Source organism: Phocoena phocoena, chromosome 4, assembly GCF_963924675.1.
Source record: "Phocoena phocoena chromosome 4, mPhoPho1.1, whole genome shotgun sequence".
Taxonomy (NCBI): Eukaryota; Metazoa; Chordata; class Mammalia; order Artiodactyla; family Phocoenidae; genus Phocoena; species Phocoena phocoena.
In genome coordinates, this window is record NC_089222.1 from 76994116 (window position 1) to 77013712 (window position 19597).

General features: G+C 47.2%; 1 protein-coding gene across 8 annotated transcripts in view; it reads left to right on the forward strand.

Annotated features, from left to right (window-relative positions):
- MYLK (myosin light chain kinase) overlaps positions 1–19597 on the forward strand; it is a 178841-nt gene that overhangs the window by 52758 nt on the left and 106486 nt on the right. For 3 of the 8 annotated variants that reach the window (XM_065876031.1, XM_065876033.1, XM_065876034.1), the window contains exons 3-9: positions 6524–6572; positions 7479–7644; positions 8594–8759; positions 10986–11004; positions 12167–12702; positions 13264–13470; positions 17900–18034. In XM_065876031.1, coding sequence (XP_065732103.1) covers positions 6524–6572; positions 7479–7644; positions 8594–8759; positions 10986–11004; positions 12167–12702; positions 13264–13470; positions 17900–18034 — 1278 coding nt within the window. The remainder of the gene's footprint in view (positions 1–6523; positions 6573–7478; positions 7645–8593; positions 8760–10985; positions 11005–12166; positions 12703–13263; positions 13471–17899; positions 18035–19597) is intronic. The other 5 variants (XM_065876035.1, XM_065876036.1, XM_065876038.1 and 2 more) reach the window with 3 other exon arrangements.

The window sequence follows — 19597 nt, forward strand, 5'->3', positions numbered from 1 at the left end:
CATCATCACTTTGCATGATCCCCAACAAAAATGGGTTGCTTATTAGTACAATGACTTTCTCCAGAACCATGCTTAAAATAACCTTCCCATATGCTGCACTTGCTCACTGGGTGGCTTCTGATCAGCACCTGTACAGTAGCCACAGCCAGATGACTCCTACCCCATCAGACCCACAAGTGGGGAGCGGCTCAAACCAGAGGTAAACTTCTCTTTGTTTCCTTCCTGATAAATTGATACAAGATCAGTCTTTATGACTTAAGTACTGAAGGGAATACCTGCTACTTGGCTTGGTGTTTTGGGAGGGAATCACAGTGGAAAGTGACTCTTGAGAAGTGAGCTGGCATGTCTGTGGTCCTTGGCCTCAGAAAGAAGACTCTAAAGAAAACAGCTATTTTGTCTCTGCAGAGGATCTAAATTCCTCTTTAGAGTACTTATGTAAGACAGTTGAGAGATCACTGGCCGCAGTTTATTGAACTATTCCCCCCTCCAAAACAAAACTTCGCGTCCCTACTCCTTTGAACTCATTGGGTAGGATATATGACTACCTTATCCATCAATGACCAGGAATTAATTTGTCTTCTAAGTGGTGGATATTTTATTTCAATCCCTTGAGGAAGAACTGGTTCTTTAGTGCATCAGTTTCCTGGGAACCCAAATAGAACTCCTGAAATGTCTACTAGGCGCCCTGGGATAACCTCCTTAGCCTCTATGCAAGGATGTATGGTTGACCCCTGAATAACAGTTTTGAACTGCATGAGTCCACTTATATATGGATTTTTTTTCAATAAATAGAGTACCTGTATTTTCATTTTACAGATATTTAAATTAACTTAGTGTGGGAGGAAGTTTGTGTTCAATTAGAGATCGCAATATGCAGAATCAAGAGAACTAGGGTCTGAGTCCTGGTTCTGCAGAACAGCTTCAGCTTCCTGCCCTTGGGTGAGTCATGTATCAGTTCCTTCATTTTTGAGGCAGACATAGAGTACGTGGATTTTCCACTGCACGGGGTTGGCGTCCCTAACCACCGTGTTCTTCAAGGGTCAACTGTGCTTGTTATTGAGTGTCATAGTGTAGGAATAAGGTACATGTGCACATTCCAGTGAACGTGGACTGTGGCAGTGACCTCCAGAGCTCCCTGCCTGAGTGGAGGCTGTAGAGTGAACTGTTTATATAGGGTGAGGCCCCCATTTATACAGTGACAGGCAGCCCCTGGCAGAGGTGCAGTAACATTTATGGTTAGGACTTCAGTGCCCTCTGGAAGACACAGCTGAAACCTTGACGGGTGATAACCCAAACCTCCTTTGGAAGCAGGGCAGCCCAGCCACCTCGTCATCCTCAAGTGCTCCCTCCCTGCCCTTCCCTGGTCAGTCACCAGACCCTGCTGTGCCAGTTCTCATTTGTCTCATCGTGGTCCTGTCCACTCCGTCCTGTTGCACAGATTTCCAAATGGTCTCCCCAGTTCTACCCATACCCCACTCTAATCTCCACATTGCTGCTGAAAATATCTTTCAAAGAATTCAGACGGGATTTTATCATTCCCTCCCTTCGAATCCTCCAATGATCCACCTTTAAACTGAAACTCAAGATCTTCAATAGGCCCTGCTCTGGGGTGTCCCCTCCCCCATCTTTGAAGCACTTTGCCTTTCTCTTAAGGCTCAAGTTTTCTTCTAGCTTTTATTACACACATCAGTCTACTTGCTGAAGCTCTAACTAATGCCTTATGCGTAATAGGGACTGAATCAGTGTTTTAGTACAGATGAGGTCTCAAGGATCCCATGTCATACAGCAGAAAATTGTTTTGACACCACACTTACAGTCATTTTTTCCCCCATTTTCTCTACTTCAGTGGTCTGTAACTTGTCTTGCCGTGTTACCTTCTTTTGAGGTTTCATTCTTTCTTTGTCATATAATGTCTTCTCTGTTATTTATCCTAACACTACTCTTTCTTTTTGCTATACTAATTTTTTCTTTTTTCTCTTTATTGAGATATAATTGACATATTACATGGCTAACACTACTTTTTATTCTAGCGTCCACCTGTATACCTGTGTTCCTTCATTTCCGTGACTACTTGTACAGTGTGTTTTTTGATGGATCATTCACCTTCAAATCCAAACATGCAGATGAGTCAGTGTAGGCATCTATTCCGTTATGTCTTCTAAAGTGCCTGGGCATTTACATTGAAATAGACATGCTTGAACATCTATTGATGTACAATATCGAAATATTGAAATTCCATATGGAAATAAACATTATTATACTTCCCTTTCCTTTTGTTTCTCCTTAACATTTTAGTCAGGGCTTTACATTTGTTTTCTTTTTGAAATTATATATATGGATGGTTAGCGGCAAATATTGATTCAACACGGCACAGGGGACATTGCTAAGTACATGTTATAAAAAGTGGGTATTTGTTCTGATTGAGTGAAGAGCCACTATTTTAAGCAGTCCTCAAAATCTCCTTTGAAGTTGCCTGCAAGTGGGGTGACTGCTCCCTGGTTTGCCTGGAACAGTCCTGATTTTACTCCTGTTGTCCGGGCAGAATTATTAATTATGCCCCTTTCAGTGTCCAGAGTCTCTGTTTGGATGATAAATTATATCATCGCACCTTTTTAGAAGTATTTCTTCTTCTTACCATCATGATCACACTATTCCCCTTTCAGCAGCGTTCCCTGTGTCTACTCAGTCTTTGACAAAATGTGCTTAGTACCTCCACTATTGAACTTTTCATTCCTAAAACCTGCTAGCATCCTCTTTTACTCATTCTTGAAAAATCTGAGATGACTGTTTAAATACCTTTGGTGCCTTGGCCTTTTTTTCCCTCTCACTAACTCGATCCTGTCTTCACTAATTCTCTTAACCTACTCTTCTATTTTGGGCATTTCTACCTTAATCCCCTTTCCACTTATTTTTCTACATAGCCTTGCTGTTCTGCCAGATTTTCATACTTTCACAAAATTAATTTTGCCTTATCTGACAATTTGCAACTTCAGATTTTTGCCTATACATAGACCCTGTTAGCTATTTTAGCCCCAGTTCTCTGTTTGCTTTGATGTATGTCTCTGGTGTTGACACACATTTAGATGAGCATTCCTCAATTCCATTTTTAGCTGACTGCTTTATATGTTACCTTTGGATTGTACCATAAACTGCTCTTACTCTGATACAGAAGGACCTCTAAACAGCACACTTTTGGTATTCTTTGAGGAAATGCCATATTTTTGCTCTATCTTTTAAGGAGTAGAGGAATTTTAGCCTTTGGATTAAGACATTTAGCTCCCAAGAGTTTTAAAGGTTCTTAGTATAATTTTTTTATTGTGATAAAACACATATTACATAAAATTTGCCGTTTTAACCCTTTTAAACCATGCAACTCAGTGGCATTAAGTGCATTCACAATGGTGAGCAGCCATCACCACTGTCTAGCCCCAGAACTTTTCATCGCCCCAAACAGAAACCCCACACCCATTGAGCAGTCACTCCACTCCCCCCTCCCCCAGCCCCTGGCAACCACTCAATCTGCCTTCTGTCTCTGTGGATTTGCCGCTTCAGAACATTTCATATAAATGGAATCATACATTTTCTGTGTATCTGGCTTTTTTCACTTAGCAAAAATTTTCAGGGTTAATCTTTGTTGTAGCATGTATCATTACTTTATTTCTCTGCATGGCTGAATAATATTTCATTGTATATATAGACCTTATATTGTTTATCCATTTGTCTGTTGATCAGTCTAATTTTTTAAATATTTATTTTTATTAAAGTATAGTTGACTTACAATATCGTGTTGGTTTCAGGTGTACAGCACAGTGATTCAGTTCTATGTACACATATTCCTTTTCAGGTTCTTTTCCCTTATAGGTTATTACAGAATACTGAGTGTAGTTCCTTGTGCTCTACAGTAGGTCCTTGTTGGTGATCTATTGACCGGTCTAATTTTTATCAGATCTTTACCCCAATGTGAAATGAGTGGTACAGTAGCATGATAAGTGCAGTGAGTGGTACCTGGATATTTCAGATGAGAGTCTTAGTGATTGGTGTGTGTACCTAATGCTGTGGAATAGAGCATGTATAAGAGGCGATTACGTTTTGATATATTTTCTTCTGGTTGTTTCACTGTGGGTATTTTATCTTATTTTTACCTGATTATGATCACATTGAATAGACAATTTTGCATGCTGCTCTTTTTTTCATAAAATTCATTCGTTTAACAAATATTTGAATACCTACTATGTGCTGGGCACTGGCCTGGATACTTGTGAGGAATAAAAAGTTCTGGTGGGAGTGTGGTTTGGGAGTTATTATGGATATTATTTAAAGCTATGGGACTAAGCACCCCCCGGGGAAGAGTCCATAGCGCCGAGGAGAGGACCCAAGACTCAGCCCTACGGTGCTCTCAGAGATAAAGTTCCAGAAGAGAAGGAGGTTGAGGAAAGAATAGGCAACCTGGTAAAAGCGGGAGAGTCTGGAGGAGAAAGTGCTTTGGAGAGGAGTGGCCCCTGCTGTCAGGTGCTAGTGAGCGGGATTGTGAAGAGGATTAACCACTGGGTTTGGCAAGATGGTGGTCGGAATGGAGCTCAGTGGAGTGGAGAGGATCACAGCCCAGCTGGAGTGTGCTGAAGAGCAAATGATATAATATTTTTAACATATTTCTGCATGTTTCATATATTCTTAAACATAATTTGGTGGCAGAATACGATGTCTAATTGTACATTGTACCTAGCCACTTATTGTCTCCCTACCGTGTGACATTTATGTTGTTTCCAATATTTACTACTACAAACAAGACCAAAGTGAGTAGCTTTGTAAACTTTCTTTCCTACTTTTAGCATCGTTTCCTTTAACTGGAGAGACAGAAAGGAAGATGCTGATCTAAGAGCAGAGCATCTTTAAAGCTGATGATTCTCATTTGCTCAAATACCTTCTAAAAGAACTTCCTCCAGCGGTGTCCGAGGGACCCCAGCATCTTGACTGCAGTTGTCAGTTGGGCCTTCCCAGAGCAGGTCTCTCCTTTTATCAGCTTATAAATTCTTTTAACCTTGAACAGAGAATTGAATGACAAGAACTAAACCCACATTATGGGATGAAAACTATACACGGCTCACTAAATAGTTATGTTAAGCAGAATGCATGCACAACAAGTGTCACCCCATATGGCATCACAACTTACATGGGAGGCAGGCATTGTTATTAACCCTTTTTCACTAAGGTCCTGGTATAACCTTAAACCAGGTATGGCTGAGGGAGGTACTCAGCCATGATCTTCACCTTCCATTCCTATGTTCCTATGCATTCACATAGATGTGATCAGTGCTGGAATTTAAGGAAGTTTACCCTTTTCCGGGAGACACCCTGCAGATCTCCCATTACAGCTGCCTGCCGATATCAGGGAATGACTTCTACCCTTTCCACGCGTGCCTTGGGTGGAGTTTAATAAACATTCCCCGGCTTCCCTGGGGGCGCAGTGGTTGAGAGTCCGCCTGCCGATGCAGGGGACACGGGTTCGTGCCCCGGTCCAGGAAGATCCCACATGCCGCGGAGCGGCTGGGCCCGTGAGCCATGGCCGCTGAGCCTGCGCGTCCGGAGCCCGTGCTCTGCAACGGGAGAGGCCACAACAGTGAGAGGCCCGCGTACCGCCAAAAAAAACCAAAAACATTCCCAGTGTGTCGCAGAAAGAGAACAACTTCCAGGCTGATTGTCATCTCAAAAATGCCCTCCTCTCCCCCTCCCCATTCCTCAAAAACACCCCACTGCTGTATAGTCACTTCCTGCTCATGTTATGAGTTGCTCCTCCCAGCATCAGCAGTTGGGTGAAGGAGCTGAGCCCAGCCGCCTTGCACAGTCTGCTGTTTAACTGCTTCCCGCCCAGCACAGCAGCCCCTCACCCAGGACTGGCAGTGCCCAGCGTCCCGCTGGTGCCGGTTCTGGGAGGTGCTGGCTGCTCTGGAGCTTGTCTCCTGTGATCTGCTCCGTTCCAGCGGGACAGACCCTGCTGTTTGCTGGGCGTTAAGTGGAAGGGTGGAGTGGTGATTGGGTCAAAAAGGAGTAGATGTAGTAAGAGAGATGCATGTGCATCTCCCCTGTCCGTTCAACTGGCTCCTTTTCTGGAGAGGTCCTGATCGCCACAGATCATCCCCGAGTGGAAGGTCCAGGGTCATATAACCACTCAGCAGAATGGTGGAGTGTTCTAGAATAGGTAAACCGGGATGCTTTCCTGTACCATTACTGGCTCTGTGACTCAACTGGGCGACTTTATGTCTCCGAATCTCATTTTTTCTCACCTGTTTAAAAAAATAGAAGGATGTTGTAATACCAGCCTCCTTAAAGTATTGCGGGAAATCCGTGCGACGATGCATGTAAAGCGCCCACCATAGAGCCTGACCCAGTATGGGCTCAGTCAGGGTGAACTGTTCCGTCATTATCTGCGCCCCGCCCCCGCTGACTCTTTCTGGCTTTTGTTGCTCCCAGTGTGTGGCTCAGACCGGACTTTTCAAGCCTCTTTCTCTTTGTTTCCTACTTGCAGGGGGCTTTGTGAAGAAGCATGGTCAGCCTCTTGTTTCCAAAGCCTTGGGGTAAGTTCCAGGATGTCCAACCCAGCATAAGGTAACTGGCGTTTCCTGAGGCCTTGGCACAACAGCCTGGGGAGCAAGTCTTCTCAAACATCTTGGGTTGTGATAACTAAAGCGGGAGCCTATTGTGGTGTGATGTGTCAGACCTGGAGGCCTCTTATGGATACCCCTTTGACGAGTCCAGTTGCTAAATGGAAGTGGGCTATGTGGCCATAGTCTGCAGGAGTCCCTAACAACCAAGGCAAATAGTCAGAAGACTTAAACAAGCAGACTTATAAGGGGCAGTCAGTATGTGAATTTCTTATGGCAAGTAAGCCTAAATTGGTAAGGGTAAGTAACAGTGGCTGCTGTAACAGACAAGCCCCCAAATTGCAATGGCTTGACACAGGGAAAGGTGATTGCTTACTCAAGCAAAGTCAGTTCACATATTCTTGGACAGGTGGAAAACCTTCCTATTATCTTTCAGGGACCCAGGCACCTTCTGTTTTGTGGCTCCATCATCTCCTAGGCCTTGGAGCCTCAGCAGGACTCTCTGCATCTAGCCAGAAAAGTGGGCAAGAGAGACTGTGGAGAATAGCACAGGAGGTTTTGATGGGTCCAGCCTAGAAATGGCACATGTGTTTCTGCTTTCTGATCACAGTCTGTTGGCCAAAGCTGGGCTTTGGCCAGACCTCAGTAGAATTCAAGCATACCTAACTTCAAGGGAGGCTAGTAACTGAAGGCTAGCTACATGCTCAGGAGGTGGAGGAAATAGGTTTTGGTGCCACAGATTTTTCCAGAAATGTGTTTGAGGCACAGAATTGGGAAGGTTGCCCTTTGCTGGCTTCTGAGCTCAACTTAAGTAACTTGGGAGGGGACAGAGAGAAAAGCATCTGCATTGCTGTAGATTCTCTGCGGCTTTCTTTCCAGGGACAGATTTGCAGCCCCTGCGGTGGAGACCCGTCCCAGCATCTGGGGAGAATGCCCACCAAAGTTTGCTACAAAGCTGGGCCGAGCGGTGGTCAAAGAAGGACAGATGGGGCGATTCTCCTGCAAGATCACTGGCCGGCCCCAGCCACAGGTCTCCTGGCTCAAGGTGAGGTTTTGTCTGCCTTGACTCTGGGTTAGGTCCCTGGACTACGGGGAGTCGGTCTTCCCAATCAGTCCCTTCCAATTCAACTGTAGAGCGTCCTTGAGGTTCTCATGTGTTTGGTAGCCGTGCCCGTTCTTGCCCCTGTTTGCACACTCTCCCTGTGTTACTTAGCCCACGATGTCCTGTAATCCACACACTCACAAAACAGTATAAAACTTCCGAGTCAAAACAGACCTGACCATGTCAAGAGAGTGGAGTCTGAAGTCTGGGGCTGATTTCAAGCCACAGCTCCCTGATTGACAAAGCATGAGATGCTGGGCAAAGCATTTGATCTCTTAGAACCCCAGTTTCCTTATCTATGAGGCAGAGATAATCCCACCTACCTCCAAATACTGTTGGGAGGCTCCACGTGGGAGTGCTTTATAAATCATTCAGGGCTGAACAATGTGAAGACAGAGGTGGGGGAGGGGGAAGAGGAGGCAGCAGTGGCGGGGGGCAGCCCATGTTAACAGGGCAGTGAGGAGCTCTGGGGGTCAAGGCCAGGGCGAGGAGCTTTTTCACAGACGGAACTCCTGTATAAAAATGAGTGACAGGATGCCTTTTCCCTGATTCCTGATTCTCCTGTACTGACCCTGAAACATCAATAAAAGGAAGAGGAAGACAGAGGAGAACTAAAGTGAGGAATATAGGATTTCCCACCTCAAACTAGGGCTCCTTTGAAACAGGTTCCATACACCTGCCCTCAGCTGGACCAAACACCACAGCGCATCCATGCTCCTCGAGTCAGGACCCTTGGGTTGCCCTCAGGCTGCTCTCCAAGCATGTTGACAGAGCCCAGAGCAGAGGGCCCTGCTGTGCATGCCTGGTGTCTGTCCCACCTGGATTGACAGCAGGTAGGACAGAGTCAAAAGGTGAGCAGTTTCTCTGACCAAGCTGCCTATGCCGTCTCCAGGGAGATGTTCCCCTGCAGCCCAGTTCCCGTGTGTCTATGTCTGAGAAGAATGGGGTGCAAGTCCTGGAAATCCACGAGGTCAACCAAGATGACGTGGGAGTGTACACGTGCCTGGTGGTGAACGGGTCAGGGAAGGCCTCCATGTCTGCTGAGCTCTCCATCCAAGGTATCAGGCGGTGGGAGGGCTAGTGCCGGACCGTCCCTACCCCCCTAGAAGGAGCTGCTTGCTCATTACGTGTCTGTGTGTGACACGTGTCACACTTACCTTGAATCAGAAGAAAGGGTAGGCGGGTAGCACAGACACGGCCATGGAGGAAGATGCTTCACGTGTGTCTGCACACCTGTGTTCAGTTTTTCCTTCTTGCTCAGACTCCTTTTTTTTTACTTTTTTTTTTTTTTTTTGCGGTACGCGGGCCTCTCACTGCTGTGGCCTCTCCCGTTGCGGAGCACAGGCTCCGGACGCGCAGGCTCAGCGGCCATGGCTCACGGGCCCAGCCGCTCCGCAGCATGTGGGATCCTCCCGGACTGGGGCACGAACCCATGTTCCCTGCATCGGCAGGCGGACTCTCAACCGCTGCGCCACCAGAGAAGCCCCAGACTCCTTTTTTATTTACATCTCTAATTGCCTTTTGGAAGAGTGGGCATTGCTAATGTCTTGCCATCACCTCAGATTTAACCTGCCTGAAATTGATCTTGTCATCCATCCTGTGGTTCAGATCAGGTGCTCCCTCAACGTAACTCTTTGCTTCCCACCAGACTGGGCATTTCAGCATCGCCTATGACTCCTGTCTCTTCTTGCTGTAATCATCAGCCCCAGTAAACTCTTCTCTTGAAATCTCTTTGAATACGCCTCTCCCTTACATTCCCCTTGGTTCTGCCAAGTCCAGCCTGGGGAAGCCAGAGTGTGTGGAGGGAGAAGGGGGTTGACGTCACTTCATTCTAGCGGAAACCTTGAGCAGGGTGGGATTTGGGGATCTGGGAGGGAAACGACCTTACCCTCTCCTCCTCCTTTCTTACCCTCATTTCTTTGATTTTCCTCTCCCCCGTCTCTTTCCTTTCTCAGAAAATACCCCTTCTTGCTTTCTGTACATTTTTGGCCCAAGTGTGTTCGCTACCCACAGAAACAAATTTATTCTACGTTGCAACCCAGGAGATAGATAGATAGATAGATAAATAGACAGATAGATAGATGGAGAGAGAGAGAGAGAGAGAGATTTAACTAAAACAAGTTTTATGAAACAATCCTGAGTAGTATTATGTACAGTACACGCTGGCATTTTCTCTTCCATTCTACACCATTAAAAGAAAAAACCCTGGGGACTTTCCTGGTGGTCCAGTGGGTAAGACTCCATTCTCCCAATGCAGGGGACCCGGGTTCAATCCCTGGTTGGGGAACTAGATCCCACGTGCTGAAACTAAAAAAAAGATCCCCCGTGCCGCAACTAAGGCCTGGTGCAGCCAAAATAAATACATAAATAAATGAATATTTAAAAATAAATAAAGTGTAGGGCTACCACATAAGAAAACGTTGGCGATTTTAAAAAAAGAAAAAGAAAAAACCCTGGTCCTGACCATAGCATTTGACTTCACAACTCACTACAGGCTCAGGACCTGCTATTAGTCATCTGGAGAAGTGTTTTAGTCCCTCTCCCTTTACTTGCCCTGGCCCTGAATTAAAGAACTGTCTCCTTCTGAAGCACTTAATGACATTTTGTTTGAAAACATTCCCAGAAAAAACCCCTCAAATAACCAAAACAAAAAGGGATAGATAAGATTGGCAAAAGGTTGATATTTCCCTAATCTGGGTGTAGGCTTTCAGTGTTTGTTATATCCTTCTCTGTACTATTGTATATTTTGTAATTTTCCGTGATAAAAATGTTTTAAAACCATGTGGCAAGAAAAACGTATCTAGTAATTGTATGTTTTTTCTTTGAAGAACTGAATAAAATTACACTTTCTCTGTACACTTGAAAATGAAGCAGGTATTTGTCAAAAATGATCACTGGGGGTTTCTTTTTGAGGGCCACATGCAAGTTAAACGTTCTGGGTTTGAAGTTTTCAGTAGAGCCGAGTTTGTTTCCTTCTGTGGGCTGGAGAACAGGAAACTCCAGTGCCCAGGGCGGGGCAACAGAGGCTGCCATAAAGGTCCCAGGGCAGTGCTGGAAGCTTAACAGTGTCTCCAGGGCTCAGAGGAGTTTATCAGATTAACCCAAGAAGTTCAGGACCAGGGAAGCTGAAAGGAGAGAGGGAGGGAGGACCATAGGTGATGGGGAAAGTGAGAGTTTGGGAAGCCAAACTCTGTCATAAACAAGAGATGGTTGTCGTATCACTTGCTGTTCTTGGTGTATAAAACATTCCACTAACCATCTTTCTACCTTCTCCCTTTTTCCAGGCTTGGACATTGCCAGTAGGTATGTGTAGGCTTTGTGGTTATCATGTTTCCATCTTGAAACGCCCTGAGAGAAAAGAGGGCTCGTCATCAAGGAACGCCCTGAATTTCCGAGTCACCGTGTAGGGGGGAGAACTGACTGTTTGGGAGGCACTGTTTTATTTGGGGTGTTTAGTTTTATTCTATTGTAATTTGCTGTCCAGATCCCGTGTCAGGCTTGCCATCAGCATTGAGACTCTTGAAGACCCTGCTCAGTATCTTTACTAGTTAGCTGTCATTAGGAAGGGCACTGCTCTGCAAGGATGCCCTCCACGTTCAAGGCCAGAATCTACTTGCTCACCCAGCACGTCTTCATCGGGAGAGCTTCCTTTCCTGAGCGTGAGGCTCTGTGCTAGATGCTGGGTATGCATGGCGAGCTGTCTGGTGTAGAGAAGGGCCTTAAACAGAGCCACACAGAACATGAGCGCGAAGCATAAGTCTGCGAGAAGCGCTCATTTGGAGTAGAGTGTCAGAGGACCCCTTTTCGAAAGCTTGATGTTTGAGCTCAGGCCTGTGAGGAGAAGTATGAGCTAAGAGAAGAAAAGCTCAGGGAGAAAGTGTTCCAGACAGAGGTGTTGCAGGTATGAAAGTGGTGAGTTGAGAGGGAGCCTGGGGCCCAAAGAACCCCGAGGGGCTGCAGCCTGGTAGGCACTGGAGATAGGGTTTTGGGGGGGGGGGTGTCCACGCAGAGCCACCTCCCACATGGCATCCCTGCAGGCTGTCTTGAACAGCTCAGTTTTACTCTTAATCGAGTGGAAAAGCTGTTGGAAATTCTTAAGCTTAAAATGGCATCATTCAACTTACGTTTTTAAAAGATGGACTGTGCGCGCTACGTGGAACTTGGGTTAGGGCCAGTGTGGACAGGGGACACCACGTGTTCGAACCAGGTCGGGGCTCGTGGAGAAGAGAAAAAGGGCAGATGTAATAAGTGTGGATAGAACACTGGGCTAGGGATGGGTTTGAAGAATGGCTGCTTGTTTTCTGCCTGGAAACTGAGCAAACTGCATAGAAAGACCTCGGCTCTTTCTCTGTCTTGCTCTGTGGGCTGTTGTAATCCCTGGAGTCTGGGCCTGTAATGCATAACCAGATGATCGTTCTACTTCTTCTTCTGCCCCACTGTCCCCCGCCACACACCCACCAAACAGGTCGCTGGTGAGAGGAACAAAGGTGGCCAATTCAGACATCAGGAAGGAAGTGACCAATGGAATCGCTCGGGGGCTGAAACTGGACGGCTTGGAGGCTGCAGCTGAGAGTAAGAACTGCTCCAGCATCCAGAGAGGTGGCTCCCCGACCTGGGCCACGGGGAGCCAGCCTCAGCCCCTGCGGGAATCTGAGCCGGAGCCAGCGGGGGACTCGCCCGGAAAGGCCCTGAGGACCCCCGTCCTGCAGAAGACTTCCAGCACCATCACCCTGCAGGCCGCAAAAGTGCAGCTGGCACCGAGAGTGCCAGTCTCGGGTGCCCCGTCTCCTTCCAGAGAAGAGAGGGAGAAGCCAGCTGCTCGCCCTCCAGCCGCCCTCCACGCCGGGCAGTGTGGCCTGGGAAGCCAAGACACTGTGGGCCAGGTTGCTACCAGGAAGGTCCCCACGGAGGGCCAGGGGGACACAACATTCCCCAAATTTGAGAGCAAGCCCCAAAGCCAGGAAGTCAGTGAGGACCAGCCGGTCAAGTTCAGATGCGAGGGTGAGTAGAGCTGCTTGAGGCCGCTGGTGCCCACACTTAGCCCCCGGGTGGCCACTCCCGTCCTTCTGCTCAGTGGTCAGAGTCTCCTCTATCCCCCGGCCCCTTGGACTAGAGCCCCATCCCCGACCCCAGGAAGCACCTTACAGGGGTCTCCCCTCTGGAAGGACTCAATCTCGTCATGTCTCTTGTTCTGGAGAAACTCCTAGCAGTGACCCGTTGTTCATGGTTGGAGACAGCACTGACCCTGAGCCCTAATTCTCACCACCCTCCGCGGGAAACCCATCACCACCATCTCCACCGCACACAAGCCACAGGGTCCCCTCCTCTTTCCTCCCTCTGGCTGATCTGGAGACCTAGCTTATCACCTTGTAGCCCTCCTCCCCAGGGACCCTGCCTCCGTCTTGGGATGTGGGGTGGAGGGGTAAGAAAGCAGGTTGAAGCGGGAGGGCGGCTGCACACGGGACTGGGCTCTGCCCTCCGGCTCAGCCTCTCCACCCCTACCTGCGCCCCACAAGTACAGCGTGCTCTCGGGGGCCTCCCGTCCTTCACCTGGCCCTGTAGTTTCAGGAATCCCGAAGCCTGAAGTGACCTGGTTCCTGGACGGTGCCCCCTTGAGGAGAAGAGAAGGCACCATCGAGGTTTATGAAGCTGGGGGAGCCCATTACCTCTGTCTCCTGAGAGCCCGGGCCAGGGACAACGGGAACTACAGCTGCACAGCCACCAATGTCCGAGGCCGGGTGTCCTGTGGCTGGACCCTCCTGGTGAAAAGTGAGTACATTCCTCCAGGTCACCCCGGGTTCCCTGAGGGAGGACCTCTGTGGGGTGCTTCATACAGCGCACAAGCGTCACCCCCTGCAGCCCCCTGCCCAGGGTGTACCACCCGACAGAAACATCGCCCCCACCCACCGGCCAAGGCCAGAGTCACTGCTCCAGGAGAGTGATTGCTGATCAGGAGTTCACATCCGAATCACCTCAGAATAAACATGCCCAGGCCCCAGGCCCAGCCCAGCTGTGAGCTGCCGAGTCTCACAGAGAACCAGATCGACACACTGAGAGTGATGTGAGGTGATGTGAGTGCCACATCTTTTGTGCTCATTATAGTGTCTGTTTATAAAAGTAGTGCATGTTCATTGAGAGGAATTTAAACACTCTATATAATCTTATGACTCAGAAGTAAATGATAGTTTAATATTTTTAAAACACGTTTAGCTTTGTGCTGTTTGTATACTGCTTACTATTCTAATTTGCTCACATTACATAAGCATCGTTCTATATTTTTTAATATCATTTAAAAGCATGCTTTGGGGCTTCCCTGGTGGCACAGTGGTTGAGAGTCCACCTGCCGATGCACGGGACACGGGATCGTGCCCCGGTCCGGGAAGATCCCACATGCCGCAGAACGGCTGGGCCCGTGAGCCATGGCCGCTGAGCCTGCGCGTCCGGAGCCTGGCTCCGGGAGAGGCCACAACAGTGAGAGGCCCGCATACTGCAAAAAAAAAAAAAAGCATGCTTTGTAATGGCCTTATAATATTTCATAGAACGATGTTTAGGCATGGTCTTATTGTTTCCATTTAGATTGTTTCTATTGTTTCCATTTTTTCACTACTGTAACAGAACTGTGTTTAGGGACCCTAGACTCATGTCATACCATTGAGGAACTTATTAAACCACAGCACATTGCAGGCTGATGGAAACTCTATGAGACAAATAACCTTCACCTACTTTTTCAACACGTAAATTGCAAGCCAAAAGGAAAGAAGGAACAAACTGTAGGAAACTTAGATGAAAAGACACATAAGAGACAGCAGTAGTTGCAATACGTGGACTTTGCATGGATCCTGATGGAGACACCTTAAAAAAATTTTGTTTGTAAGAACATCAGGAAAATTTGAGCACTGACAGGATATCCAGTATAAAGGAGTTAGTGCTATTTTTAAGATGTGATGGTGGATCTCGTGGTGATTTTTTTCAAAGTCCATATATTTTAGAGATATAAGCTGAGTCATTTACTGGTGAAATGATACGATTTGTGATATTTACTTCAGATATAATCCATGTGCTGTGGGACTCAGTGGCGGGTGTGAATGAAGTGAGATTGGCCATTATGAAGGTCGAGAAACAGGGATGTGATGATTCACTATACAGCTTTCTCTACTTTTGTGTATGTTTGAAATGTGCCATAATAAATGTTTCAAAAAAAAGAGCTTACTAGTTCATTCACACAGTAAGATGCCATGAAGCCAGGGGAACGAATGTGTCTGACCTGTAGACCCTGCTAGTGAAACCCGTCCAAGATATGTTAGTACGGGGGACGAGCCAAGTGCAGAGAGAGCCGTGTGTATCATATGCTGTTTGCGTTAAAGGAAAAAAAAATCTGTGTACACAAAGCAAACTGATGCTTGCGTGTGCATAAACATTTCTGGAAGGGTCCACAAGTTACCTCTAGGAAGAGAAACTGGGGGTCCAGGAAGGGGTGAGAGGTAGTCTCGCTTTTCACTTGTATACCATTGACTCACTTCTTAATTGGGAATTTTACTACATTTGTGAATTCCTCCGCAAGGAATAGTATCCATTCATTTGGAGGTGGGAGCGCCTGTAGGCAGAGGTCCCAGGTCGGGGAACCTGAGCTTCATCATCCAGGGCTCTGTGTCAGGGCGGGGAACTCACCTAACATTGGGTCCACCAAAGGTTAAAAACCAAGAAGCTTTGGTTGGAGTGTTAGCTACTATTATTAAATGGAAGCTGTGTGTGGAGACCGTACCTGCAGCAAGTTGGGAGTGAAAGACGCTGTGGGTTTTAAAGCCACCTCAGAGCTGGACAAGGGGGTGGAAACTGGGCATGCCACAAAGCTAGCTGTGCTTACCAGGATTCAGCTGTGTGTGTGTTTGTTTTAGAATGAAGGCTGCTCAGGATACTGCAAGCCTTCGGGTAATTTCCAGAGCTCTGAGAAAGTTGGTGTTGAGTCCTTTTGTCAGCGTTCCTGTTCCTTGTCTGGAGGGGCAGACTTATGGAAGTCCTTAGTCTGCCGTTCCAGAAGCCCTGCTTGACTGCTTTTCTCCTTAGCTGTTCTCTAGAAGGCTTCACCAAGATGTAGGTCGTCTAGCGCCTCTTCCTCTCTTTCTTCCTATCACTGCAGAAAAGCTGCCTGTTCCCCTTACCAAGACTTCTCTTTCCATCCCTCCCATCCCCACAAAGATCGGGTCTAATAATGATTGACTCTCCCACCATTTCTTCAGTCTCTCCCTGTCCCCCTATCTAGAGGCCTCTTTCTCCTCCCTACGGGTATGTTCTGCTCTCCCCTCAACTAACAAGAAAAAAAAACTTCCTTCTGCTTCAGTGACCCTTAAGCTCCCATGTTCTCTCTCTCACTCTTTTACCCCAAAACTTGGTGCTACTCCAGTCTCCATGCCCAGCTTCCTTCTGATAATAACAGCTAATCCCCCACGGAAAGCCTGTTCAATGTGCCAGACTTCGTGCTGAAAGCTTTACTTGCATGGCCCCATTCAGTTATCCCAACAATCTTACGAGATAGAGTTACACCCGTTTTCCAGATGAGAATACTGAGCTGTAGTGAGGTTAAGTGACTTGTTCAAGGTCCCATGCCTTGTAAAAAATAGCATATTCCTAACCCGTGTTGGTCTGACACAAAAGCCCATATTGTTTTCAGTGACTCCCAAAGGCATTTCTCTAATGGGGGAATTCGATGCCGTCCAAAGGGGTGGAGGTGGTGCCTCCCCCCACCTGTCCAGATAGGCTGGCATCCCTTCCCTCAGTACCAGTCCCATTCAGATGCACCACATCCTGACTTGTAGCTGTGCTCCCACTGCCTACTCTCCCTTTAGGGGAGCTCGGGGCTAGAGGAAGAAGTGTGGATATAAAGTCAGAGAACTGGGTGTAAAGCCTTGCTTCACCATTGGGCTTGACTATGGGAAATTATGAACTTCATCTATACAACGAGCTAAAGATAGCAGTCTCGTGGCATTGTCACCTCTGGAAAAGTACCCGGTAAGCCCTCGAATATTAGCCTTTGCCCTTAAGCCTTTGCTGTATAATATGATTTTCCCCTCATCACTGTGTTGAATAGCCTCTCTTGAAAAGTACCAGTGAGGTATCTTCTCATCACCAAACCCAGCTGCCTTTTCTCAGCTATCAGCCACCTTGACTCTTCTGCAGCATGTTCTGGGTGTTGTAGAAGAGATTTTCTATCCCTATTGCTCTTAATTATGGCCGCCAAACTACAAAACACTCCCCAACTCACCTATTTAGAAGGCTTCTGGAAAGTTCAGCTCAGTGGTTCTCAGTGAGATTGTGCATTAGAATCATGGGGGGGGGACTGAGTAATGCATTGTCCCAGGCCCCCAGTGCTTCTGAATCACTGGCCTAGGTTGGAAAACTAGAACCCATGTAAGTCCTTGTCATTTGATTCTGTCCTGGAATTGGAAACATTAATTATAATAATTTAAAATTGAAATGTCCTCACCAATGGGCATGTGGTCTCTACAAGTGGAAAAGTTATTCACCAGAGGATGCAGGGTCTTTAGCTACTACATACAGTGTTTCGGTGTTCATCCTTGTGCATATATCTCTTGAGTAAACCATAAGGGGATATTTCTATGATTAGATTATAGAGGTTGCCAGTCTGTTTTTTTAATTTATAAATTGTTCTTTGAGTCAGCTTAGGCAATTTATGTTTTCCTAAAAAATCTATTTTATCCACATTTTCAATCTAATGAAACATTTCGGCCAAGGATTTTTAAAATAAAGAAAAAAAATGTGTGCATCGTCTGAAGGGACACGTCAAAGACGATAAAAGACACCAGAAAGTAGAATAGGGCCAAGAAAGGGGGAAGGAGGAGCTCTGCGGATGCTCCAGAATAATGAAAGTCAAGACAAGATGGGGAGTGGGGGGGGGGGACTTGTGTCCCGGAGGAGAGGAGGCCAGCCTCGTCCTCAGCACTCCCAGACCTGGGGTGTCTTGTGACAGTGCAAAAGCCCCTGCCAGTGACTCTGCCTCAGGCTCCAGGTCTCTGCCTCAGTGGCGCTGACTGCCTCCCTGTGTGATGGTGGGTCAGGCAAAGCCAGGCGACCAAAGAAGCAAGCCCTGGGCGCCCAGGGCAGTGAGGTGTCAGCCTCCGGTCAGTCAACAGCACGGGTCAGCTGTGATCTGAGATGGCCTGTCTGTTCTTTGCCTTCACAGGGCTGGCCGTGATGGAGGCGGCCCCCTCATTCTCCAGTGTCCTAAAGGACTGCACTGTCGTTGAGGGCCAGGACTTTGTGCTGCAGTGCTCGGTGCAGGGGACCCCGGTGCCCCGAATCACTTGGCTGCTCAATGGTGAGTCCCCCCTGCTCCAGCTGCCTGGACCCTTGACCCTGGCTGCATTCTCACTTGGCTTCCCCACATATCACTCTGAACCGTTTATGCATGAGAAGGAAGCACGGGGTACAGAGAGAGCACGGGACCTGGGAGTCTACTAATGCCTGGCTGGGGACACTCGGCAAGTTTTACTCCAGTCTGAACCTTGAGCTCCTCGTCTGCAAGACGAGAATAATGCCACCTACCTTCCAGGGTGGCAGTTGTGAAAATTAAATTAGATGCTTTATATAAAACAGTTAATGAGATGCCTGGCACCTAGGTGCACAAGCAGTTTCGTTCCGTTTCATATGGCCAGGCTCAGAGCGGGCCTCAATAAATATTTGTTGAGTCAATAAATGAACACATATACCAACAGATTAATGAACCACGCTAGCAGCTGCTCATGGGATCTTGCCTTTTATTTAGCGGCAAGTGGTTTGGGGGTTTATAGACCAGTAATTCTTTTTAACATTATAGTCCTATAGAGACATCCCAACTTTTTTTTTTTTTTTTTTTTTGGCAAGTAAGGTCCTTTGGGGAAAAAAAATTATTGTATATTATCACCCTTCTCTTTTTTTTAAAAAAAAAAAAGGCTTTAAATTCCCAAAGTATGGGAGTACTCTATTATTAGAATTGAGAACAGTCCATAAAATTGGTGAAATTGAGTGGGGTCTGCTTTGGGGATCTGCAGGGAGAATGAAGGATCTGCACTTGTCCTTCTCCGTATCGAGTGGTTGGGTGACCTTGGACACCCCCCTTTACCTCTTTGGGCATCGTCTTCTTTATTGGTGAGGAGTTGGGCTGGAGCAGAAGGTTCGGGTCTCTGCCAGCTCTCACGCTGATGGAATAGGCTCCTTAAGGGAGCAGCGGCCCGTCACCTGTGCACCAAATAGCCCCAGTCATTTCTGCACCATTGCCATGTTGCCTGTGAACCTGCCTCATTGGTATAGTTTGCTTAGGCTTTGCTAGAAATGATCTTTAGTCAGTGAGAGAAGTTGCCTTGGGGTCTCCCTATGTGTGGTCTTCTTGGGCAGAGAGGTGAGAATTGGGGTCTCCACCCCTCTCTACGGACAGAGCTCCTATCGGATTCCGTGACTGAGCGAGGAGGCAGCCTCCTTGCAGCTGGAACAGAGCGTGGATGTTAAGGACTAAAGGAAGGGCCCTGAACAAGGGCCTGGCTCACACTCCAGGCCAGACATCAAGAAACATTGTCAATAAAGGACCAGTTGGTAAGTATTTCCAAATTTGCAGACCATGCAGTCTCTGTCACAGCTACTCACCTCTGCTGTCATGGCACAGAGCTCAGCCAGAGACAACATGTCAATGAATGGGTGCAATAAAACTGCAATAAAACTTTATTTATGGACACGTGAATTTCACACAATTGTCACACGTCATGAAATATTCTTCCTTTGATTTTTTCCCACCATTTAAAATATGAGAAACTATCCTTAGCTTTTGGGCTATACAAAAACAGGCATCAAGTGGGATTTGGCCCACGAGCAGGAGTTTGCTGACCCCTGGTCTACACATCTCCAAACT